This window comes from Triticum dicoccoides, chromosome 6B, assembly GCF_002162155.2.
Source record: "Triticum dicoccoides isolate Atlit2015 ecotype Zavitan chromosome 6B, WEW_v2.0, whole genome shotgun sequence".
In the NCBI taxonomy this organism is placed as follows: Eukaryota; Viridiplantae; Streptophyta; class Magnoliopsida; order Poales; family Poaceae; genus Triticum; species Triticum dicoccoides.
In genome coordinates this window covers 533,372,087-533,382,310 of record NC_041391.1, presented here as the reverse complement: position 1 = coordinate 533,382,310, position 10,224 = coordinate 533,372,087, and the positions used below count along the sequence as shown (strand labels likewise).

At 43.8% G+C, this 10,224-nt stretch overlaps 1 protein-coding gene across 8 annotated transcripts in view; it reads left to right on the top strand.

The window, feature by feature from the left end:
* The first annotated feature begins 5,003 nt into the window (after nucleotides 1-5,003).
* LOC119323047 (transcription termination factor MTEF18, mitochondrial-like) overlaps nucleotides 5,004-10,224 on the top strand; it is a 9,303-nt gene continuing 4,082 nt past the window's right edge. The window contains exons 1-6 of one of the 8 annotated variants that reach the window (XM_037596624.1): nucleotides 5,004-7,419; nucleotides 8,157-8,335; nucleotides 8,423-8,503; nucleotides 8,851-9,037; nucleotides 9,133-9,195; nucleotides 9,896-10,040. In XM_037596624.1, coding sequence (XP_037452521.1) covers nucleotides 5,039-6,793 — 1,755 coding nt within the window. In that variant the 5' untranslated portion in view covers nucleotides 5,004-5,038 and the 3' untranslated portion in view covers nucleotides 6,794-7,419; nucleotides 8,157-8,335; nucleotides 8,423-8,503; ... (1 more) ...; nucleotides 9,133-9,195; nucleotides 9,896-10,040. Of the gene's footprint in view, nucleotides 7,420-8,156; nucleotides 8,336-8,422; nucleotides 8,504-8,850; nucleotides 10,041-10,224 lie in introns of all 8 variants that reach the window. The other 7 variants (XM_037596619.1, XM_037596620.1, XM_037596621.1 and 4 more) reach the window with 7 other exon arrangements.

Genomic DNA, 10,224 nt, shown 5'->3' with positions numbered 1-10,224 from the left:
AGGGTAGGGTCATAGGTCTGACCTATATGCCCCACCCAAGGTCACTACCCTAAAAGAAAAGACATTCAAAGCACAACAAGGAGTATCAACTGAAGCCATCGAGTGTAATCCACTCGACCGGTCACCTCACTCGGATACCCCCCTCTAATTTCACTCGACTAAGACGAAGTCATTCGACCATACAAGAAACCACTCAGAGTACAGAAGACCAGGAGTCACTCAGGATGGCAACGGTCAGGCGTTCACTCCGTAGTCAGGTCATTAAATACACTTTATAGCTGGCGTTATCAGTAACGCCCTATCTTAATGTACATTGAACCCCTGTAACGAAGGTGGGCTGGGGTCCCAGCGCACTGTATATAAGCCACCCCCCTCCTCTGGGACAAGGGTTTGCACCCCCTGTAACACACACACCCATATTCCAGTCGACCACCTTAGGGCACCAAGACGTAGGGCTTTTACCTCCTCTGAGAGGGGTCTGAACTCGTAAACTCGTGTGTACAACCTCGCCGTAGCTAGAGCCTCGCCTCCTCATATGTACCCCCTATTCTTACTGTCAAACTAGTACCACGACAGGCGCGCCATCCACCCTTGTGGCCGCCTCGAGGCTCCCCCGACTTCATCTCCAAGTCTCCTGGTTTGCTTCTGGTCCAAGAAAGATCATCGCGAAAGTTTTATTCCGTTTGGACTTTGTTTGGTATTCCTTTTCTGTGAAACTCTAAAACAGGCAAAAAAACAGAAACTGGCACTGGGCTCTAGGTTAATAGGTTAGTCCCAAAAATAATATAAAATAGCATATTAATGCATATAAAACATCCAAAACAGATAATATAATAGCATGGAACGATAAAAAATTATAGATACGTTGGAGACGTATCAGTAAGATACACCCACCATATACCTTCCTCAAAACAGCCACCATACCTACCTATTATGGCATTTCCATAGTCATTCCGAGATATATTGCCATGCAACTTTCCACTGTTCCGTTTATTATGACACGCTTCATCATTGTCATATTGCTTTGCATGACATGTAGTTGACATAGTATTTGTGGCAAGGCCACCGTTCATAATTTTCATACATGTCACTCTTGAGTCATTGCACATCCTGGTACACCGACGAAGGCATTCATATAAAGTCATACTTTGTTTTAAGTATCGAGTTTAATTCTTGAGTTGTAAGTAAATAAAAGTGTGATGATCATCATTATTATAATATTGTCCGTTGTGAGGGAAAAAAGGCCAAAGAAGCCAATAAAAAAGAGGCAAAAGAAGCCAATCAAAAAAAAGAGAAAAAATGAGAGAAAAGAGAGAAGGGGCAATGTTACTATCCCTTTTCCACACTTGTGCTGCAAAGTAGCACCATGATCTTCATGATAGAGAGTCTCTTATTTTGTCACTTCATATACTAGTGGGAAATTTTCATTATAGAACTTGGCCTGTATATTCTAATGATGGGATTCCTCAAATGTCCTAGGTCTTCATGAACAAGTAAGTTGGATGCACACCCACTTAGTTTATTTTTGAGCTTTCATAAACTTATAGCTCTAGTGCATCCGTTGCATGGCAATCCCTACTCACTCACATTGATATCTATTGATGGGCATATCCATAGCCCATTGATACGTCTAGTTGATGTGAGAATATATCCTTCTTTTTGTCTTCTCCACAACCACCATATTCTATTCCACCTATAGTGCTATGTCCATGGCTCACGCTCATGTATTGCATGAAAGTTGAAAAAGTTTGAGAATACTAAAGTATGAAATAATTGCTTGGCTGAAACTGGGGTTGTGCATGATTTGAATATTTTTGTGTGATGAAGATGGAGCATGGCTATATGATTTTGTGCCAGACTATATGATTTTGTAGGGATAAGCTTTCTTTGGCCATGTTATTTTGAGAAGACATAATTGCCTTATTAGTATGCTTGAAGTATTATTGTTTTTATGTCAATATTAAACTTTTTTTGAATCTTATGGGTCTAAATATTCTTGCCACAATATAGAATATTACATTGATAAATATGCTAGGTAGCATTCCACATCAAAAAATATATTTTTATCATTTACCTACTCGAGGACAAGTAGGAATTAAGCTTGGGGATGCTTGATACGTCTCCAACGTAACTATTTGATTGTTCCATGCTATTATATTATCCATCATGGATGTTTTATATGAATTTATATGCTATTTAATATTATTTTTGGGACTAACCTAATAACTTAGAGCCCAGTGCCACTTTCTATTTTCCCTTGTTTATGAGTTTTACAGAAAAGGAATACCAAAACGGAGTCCAAATGAGCTGAAAATTTACAGTGATTTTTTATGGACCAGAAGAAGCCCCCGAAGCAAAAGAGTTGGGCCAGAAGAGCCACGAGGCCTCCACAAGGGTGGAGGGCGCGCCCTACCCCTGCCCCCTGGGCACGCCCTCCGGTCTTGTGGGCTCCTCGTGGACCCCCCTGACTTGTTCTCGACGCCAAAAATTCCTATAAATATAGAAACCCCCAGAAATAAACCTAGATCGGGAGTTCCGCCGCCGCAAGCCTCTGTAGCCATCAAAAACCAACCGGGACCTTATTCCGGCACCCTGTCGGAGGGCGAAATCATCACCGGTGGCCATCTTCATCATCCCGATGCTCTCCATGACGAGGAGGGAGTAGTTCACCCTCGGGGCTGAGGGTATGTACCAGTAGCTATGTGTTTGATCTCTCTCTGTCTCTCTCGTGTTCTTAATTTGGCACGATCTTGATGTACCGCGAGCTTTGCTACTATAGTTGGATCTCTTGATGTTTCTCCCCCTCTACCTTCTTGTAATGGATTGAGTTTTCCCTTTGAAGTTATCTTATCGGATTGACTCTTTAAGGATTTGAGAACACTTGATGTATGTCTTGCATGTGCTTATCTGTGGTGACAATGGGACATTCACGTGGTCCACTTGATGTATGTTTTGGTGATCAACTTGCGGGTTCTGTGACCTTGTGAACTTATGCATAGGGGTTGGCACACATTTTCGTCTTGACTCTTCGGTAGAAACTTTGGGGCACTCTTTGAAGTTCTTTGTGTTGGTTTGAATAGAGGAATCTAGGATTGTGTGATGCATATCGTATAATCAAACTCGCGGATACTTGTGGTGACATTGGAGTATCTAGGTGACATCAGGGTTTTGGTTGATGTGTGTCTTAAGGTGTTATTTTAGTACGAACTATAGGGTTGTTTGTGACACTTATAGGAATAACCCAATAGATCGATCAAAAAGAATAACTTTGAGGTGGTTTCGTACCCTACAATAATCTCTTCGTTTGTTCTCCGCTATTAGTGACTTTGGAGTGACTCTTTGTTGCATGTTGATGGATTGTTATATGATCTAATTATGTCATCATTGTTGAGAGAACCTACACTAGTGAAAGTATGAACCCTAGGCCTTGTTTCTAAGCATTGCAATACCGTTTTCGGTCACTTTTATTACTAGTTACCTTGTTGTTTTTATATTTTTCATATTACAAAAACCTATATCTACCATCCATATTGCACTTGTATCACCATCTCTTCGCCGAACTAGTGCATCTATACAATTTACCATTGTATTGGGTGTGTTGGGGACATAAGAGACTCTTTATTACTCCCTCCGATCGGAAATACTTGTCATCAAAATGGGTAAAAGGAGATGTACCTAGACGTATTTTAGTTCTAGATACATTCATTTTTATCCATTTTGATGACAAGTATTTTCTTTGGTTGCAGGATTGTTTGAGAGAGACCATCTTAATCCTATGCCTCCCATGGATTGATAAACCTTAGGTTATCCACTTGAGGGAAATTTGCTACTGTCCTACAAAACTATGCGCTTGGAGGCCCAACACGAGTCTACAAGAAGAACGTTGTGTAGTAGACATTAATCGACTGTATGCATTGGGCATGAAAAAGCCGTCCATTTGCTTGGCAGGGATGTACAAAGGCGCCAAAGGAGCTTGCAGTGTGGTACTTGAGGCAGTGGCCACACAGGACCTCTGGATTTGGCATTCCTTCTTTGGTATGCCAGGAACTCACAATGACATTAACGTATTGCAGTGCTCGAATGTCTTTGCCAAGCTTGTTGAAGGTCATGTTGTTCCGATGAACTTCGAGGTCAATGGACGCCACTACAATAAGGGATACCACCTAGCAGATGACATCTATCCGAGATGGTCCACATTTGTGAAGACTATCTTAAATCGTGTGCCAAGAGGCAAGAACTCCTACTTTGCCAAGTGTTAGGAGGCTTGCAGGAAGGATGTCGAGCGGACATTTGGTGTGCTCCAATCTCGATTTGCTGTTGTCCGGTACCCCGCTCTGACCTGGTCGAAAGATCAAATGTGGGAAGTCATGACTTGCTGTGTCATCTTGCACAACATGATCATTGAGAGCGAGCAGGAAGAGACATTGTTTAACACCGAACCATATTATAGCGAGGGTCCTCTTGCCCAAGTTGATCACCAGCTACCGGCAACCTGTGCTGCCTTCCTCAATATGTGTGAGGAGATCCAAGACCCACATGTGCATTAAAAACTGCAGCATGATCTGGTGGAGCACCTATGGAGGCTCAAGGGCAACGCCTAGCTCGACGTGTGATGAAATATGAGTTTTTATTTGTGTTTGAATTATGAGTCTGATTCGTTAAACTATTTAACCTGTATTGATTTCTGCGATGAACTATGTGATAAAAATTAGTTCTATTGAATTTGTGCCGAAGCACGCCAAATGTGGGTGGAAATTGGGCCGAAATCGGAGGGGGGGGGGGTGTGGAGGGTGAACTTATGGGTCGGTTGGGAACCCGAGCTCCCATGCCCGGTTGACTTCGAGACGATGCTATTTTAATTTCGTGGGGGCGAACGGTTAAAGATGCTCTAAACATTACAATGGACCGGTTGGGTGCAATTTGAAAGGGAAAAACTGATTTTTTACTCGTGTAAAGCTTTACAGGGATCGGTTAGGGATGCTCTGACAAACCCTAACCCCTCGGGTCGATATCCCCTGGCCCTGGCTCAAGGAGAGCAATGGCGTGGAGCAGGGCAGCACACCGGCGCAGCACCGTCATGCCACTCCTACGCGCCGCGCTCCGCCGCTTCCTCTCCACGGAGTCTTCGGGGTTCCCGAAGCTACGGAATCTTCCGTACCGACTCCGCCGCGCCGCCGTCCCCGCTGCTCGCACCGCCGTCTCCGACTACCTCATCTCAACGCGCTGCCTCCCCTCCTCCCACGCCGACTCAATCACTGCGCTCGCGCCGTGCTCCCTCCACACCTTCCTCGCCGGCATCCCAGCCGTGCCCAGTACGCTCCCCTCCTCCGACCTCCCCTCCCTCCTCCGCCGCCACCTCTCCTACCATCCGCTCAACGAGCTTCCCTTCTTCCTCGAGTCCATCGGCTTGCCCCCCTCCACCGATTCCGATCTCATGTTCCTCACTGACCATCCGTCCCTCCTCCCCGCCGTTGCCGCGCTCGCGCATTTCGGCTTCCCGTGGTCCCGCCTCGGCCTGCTATTCCCCAATGTCCTCCTCCAAGTCCCTCCCGACCTCATCTCCGCCCGCCTCGTCGCCCTCGAGGAAAGCCTCCGCCCGCTGCCCCGTGCTGCGATTATCGCTGCCTGCCTCTCTTTCCCCTCGCTTATTGAGAACGATCTCTCCAGCAGTGCCCCCCTTGTCGATGATCTTATGATGGCGTATGGAGGATTGGGTCCGGATTTGGGGGCTAGCAATGACATTGATGTCTTCTTGCGAGTGTGCGGCAGGATGCAGATGTTCTACGATGCTGGGGTGAAGATTGGGAGCATCGGGGGGCTTGTTGGGTGCAATCAGAGGGTTTTTCTTGAGCTTAAGGAGGAGCGGATTGGTGAGAGGTTGAAATTCTTCAAGAGGCTGGGGCTGGCAGGGGAGGAGGCAGGGAGGTTCTTACTGAGCAATCCTGGGGTTTTGGATCTTGATTTTGATGATGTGGTGATCTCAGTGCCAGAGTACCTGAGGAGAGTTGGGTTGGCAGATGATGAGGTCGATGTGGCGGTGAAGACGCACCCGTATGTGGTTGGGAGGAACAGACTGGAGAACCTCCCTGGTGTGCTGCGTGCAATGGGACTGAATCATCGTTTCCTGGAGAAGATTTCTGGTGGTGGTGAGAGCTTGCGGTATTTATCACCAGATTTCGTGTTGGAGGATACTAGTTATGATATGGAGGTGGAGAGAGCATTCTCAGACAGAATGGTTAAGGTGAAGGCGGCGATGAATGCACAGCATGTGGACACCAAGCTTGAGTTCTTGAAGAGCATTGGGTATGGTGAGAACAAGATAGCCGCACACGTACTTCCTGTTCTGCACAGCACTCGGGAAATGCTGAATGAGCGATTTGACTACCTCCTGGAAAGAGGGGTGGAGTACAAGATGCTGTGTCGGATCGTGAGTGTGTTCCCAAAGGTGCTGAACCAAGGCAAGGAGATGCTCAATGAAAAGTTAAACTACATGACTCTGGATCTGGGATACTCTTTGGAGTATCTTGATTGCTTCCCAGCATTACTGTGCTTTGATTTGGAGAACCGGGTCAAGCCTAGGTATGCAATGCTTCGGTGGCTCCAAAGTTATGGTCTTCTTAAAAGACCATTAGCCCCTGCAACTGTGCTTGCTAACTCAGAGAAGAGGTTCATTTTCAACCTCTACAATATGCATCCTGCAGCGCCAAAGCTGTGGCTCGAGTGCTTCTCTTCAAGAATACACATGGAATATTACCTCAAGAATATACAGTCTCAGCATCCAGATAATGAATAATTAGCTATTGAATTATGTTGGCAAGATTATCAGAGCCGGAGGTACAGAGGATTGTCATCTCCAATTGTGGCATGCTTTCCCTCAGAAGGTACCTCTGAGTTGTTATATTATATCTTCCCATTGTGCAAAATTCTTTGCTCAGCGTGTTTTAGCTGTAGACACTGGATGTAGGATGAAATGAAATATATCAATTCAATAGCCAACCATGTAATTCAATTTTGCAAAAATTGTGCTGTACATTGTAGCTCTGAGACTAGTTACATTTCCGCCCTGTTTGGCGGTTATGTATTTCAAGGAAAGATATTCTGTATTGATCCGAGGTGAAAGACTAGCACTGATAATAATTAACTTTTTGGTTATTGATCGTACCATCATCCTCATATCATTGCATCATGTTGAACTCATGTATAATTCATGATAAGTTCTTCCGAGTGGATGATATTTTCCGGGCTGATCACTCAGCCATGGTATCTTCTCTGGTGACACAATGGTAAGAACATACTATATTAAACATAGATTGCTCGCTTCTGACAGGAAAAAACTTTGATTTTATTTGTATCTCTCTTCTTAATAGGTGGTGAATAAAGGGGCTTCGCAGGGCCATGCATTTGCGGCCGTTAGATCTGGTGCTCCCTCTGATCTGAACCGTCCATTTTTTTCTCTGTGTGAGATAGAAGTCCAGTCCACTAGCGGTAGAAAACCCTACCCGCCGCTCGGGCCCCTCCTTTTGCGCTCGTTTCCATTGCTTCGCCACCACCATTCTTCTCCTCCTTCATCCTCTCCCCGTGGTAGGACAGCGCCGCTGCTGCCTCGTTCCTCCGCTCCTCCCTGTCTGTCAGTCTCCGTCTTGAGCAGGGCACAGTTACCGTATACCGTCTAATCAGAACTGGACTGCATTGGCTGAAAATAACAGGTTAATCACCGCTGAAAACATGTTGACTCTAGATCAGGACACCCCAATCCAGAAAGCCATTGTAGAAGAGTTAAGTGGTAATTAATGGTGGCAGGACAGTCGCTTAATAATGCACTTGAAAAGATTTATTTTTCTACATCCATTGCCATAACATCTGAATAACTGAATAGCCAGATGTTGAAAGTGATGCAATCTTTTGTCAATACACAAGTGTGCTGTTGTGGTTCTCGATTGCTAGTAATTGATTGTACCTAATATTGTTGCATGACGTTATGCAAAAAAGAATCAGAAGTAGTTCTGAGTCAAGTGAGGTTTAACATCAGTGATATTTCTATATGATTGTATTTTAAGTTAGCACCTCCTGCTTTAAAAGAATCATTAGCACCTCCTGTTATTTTGATTCATTCACACCTTTCTTTCATTAGTCATAAGTATCTTCTGCCGCTCTAGGATTATGGCCAATGGTTATCTATCTATGATACAAGATAGAGTCAAAAGGGACAACATGGTATTCTCTGATACAAGTTCATGGCACCTTGGATTGGATCCATATGGCGCATACCAGGAACAAAAACTTCTTATGGTGCAAAGATTCTAGTGGAGGTATAAATATGTATTTAGCTGCAGAGGTGCGTTTATGTAATTAGTTGGGTATGTACCTTTTCTCTTTCATATCTCACACATCTGTTAACACCTTATATGGTTCCATTCTGTAGGTTGGCCACTCAAGGTGATGCAAGGTTCTCTCTTCCATTGTGGGGTTAGCTGCCAGTGCTCACTATTTTTCTCTACCGCAGGTGTGTAAAATCATTTCATTCTTTTGGTTACCATAGTTAAAATTCCTACACCAATTTTGCTATGTAACTCCTGCTACTGATGTTGTTCTAGCATTAGGCAGAATTTGTATTTTATGATCTCCAGTTCTGATTTATTTACATGCCAGCTTGGATCCCACTTCGTTTTTATAAGAAATTGCGTAGTGTTGGTTGGGCTGAATACATGACAAGACCAACTCCTTTTATTCTGACACATAACTTTGTTTAAAGCATTCTGCTTTTATTACAAATATAAAGCGTGTCGGCAACTTTGTAGTTACATCAAGTTCTTTTTTGGCGTCTTTAACTGTAAGTCATTTAATCTTCAGGTTTGATTTCACACTTCCACTTCATGCCCCTGCGTTGTCCACTCTTCCAGACTCAACCAATGTTGCGCTGCAGCTGGCCTCACTACCGGATGATTGTCACACCGCTCATCTCCCTAGGACAACCTTCCGAGGACTGGTCATCGCCTCTTACCATCACAAGAACTATCCATTCTTTGAGTGATTGCAGGTAATCTACAATATTCATAAAGCTTAATCGAAAACCATAGGCGTGAGGGTCACCTTTCGAATACATATTGTGGTCATTGAAAACTTTCCGTGTAGACTTGGTACTGTTCGCTCTGGTGTTCCATGGCAGTGTGCAACATCTATTGGATGATACAAAATGTGTGTTCCCTGCTCTCTTTTTTCATATGTATCTTCATTTATATAGCATTTCCTGTGTTTCAAAATATTTGGCAGTATATTCTGTTAAGTTTTGAATAATAATATCCTAAATAATTTGGATAAACGATAGCTTGATGCGTGCATGTGTAATAAACCCATATATTACTTTGAGAAATGTTTATACAATTTATGCTGCATTGTTGCCTTCTAATTTTTAAATCCTTAGTTTTTTAGCCAGACGGGGAGCATGGGCGCAGCGGTAAAGCTGTTACCTCCTGCAGGTTCGAGTCCTCGAAACAGCCTCTTGCATAAATGTAGGGAAAGGCTGCGTACAAAAGACCCAGAGTGGTCAGACCCTTCCCCCGGACCCTGTGCAAGCGGAGCTACTCAGCAACGTGCTCCAGGCTGCCCCCTTTTTTTAGTTTTTTTAGCCAAAACTTTAGAAATTTCTCTTGCTATATTTTCATTGTGTTGTTACTATTACCTATGTTTATATTCTCTTGCTATCCTTTATTTCTAATCTCCAGATTGACAACCACTAAAATTTGTACAGATAGTAAAAGTAGCTGTACACACTTAGGTCTTACTCTGCAAGTAACCGAACAAATAAGCATTTGATTTCTTAACTGAAGATATGACTATTACCATTTTAAATGATTACCGTTTTCTTCCCTTGGTGGTGCTTACGAAATGGTAACAGCAAAAAACAAGTGACGTGAGGCAGAAAAAAGAAGACATTCCTGAGTTGAGATTGCAAGGTTGAGCATTACAAATCCCTGCTATCTGAATGTGAAGTCAAGACGAAGTCCAAGGTGGAGGAGCTGCAAAAAACTAACATTCTGCAGGTAACCAAAAAAGGCGATATTTCCTTGCAATTCCTCCTTTCAAGCTAAAGAGTGCACTTTCTTAGGCTGTCATTAGTTTTCACCGGGGCATACCTACTCCATGACACCATGTATGATGATTAGTTTCTATGTAGTCCATCTGCTACAATCACAGTTAACTGTTGCTTGACCTTAGACTTTTAAA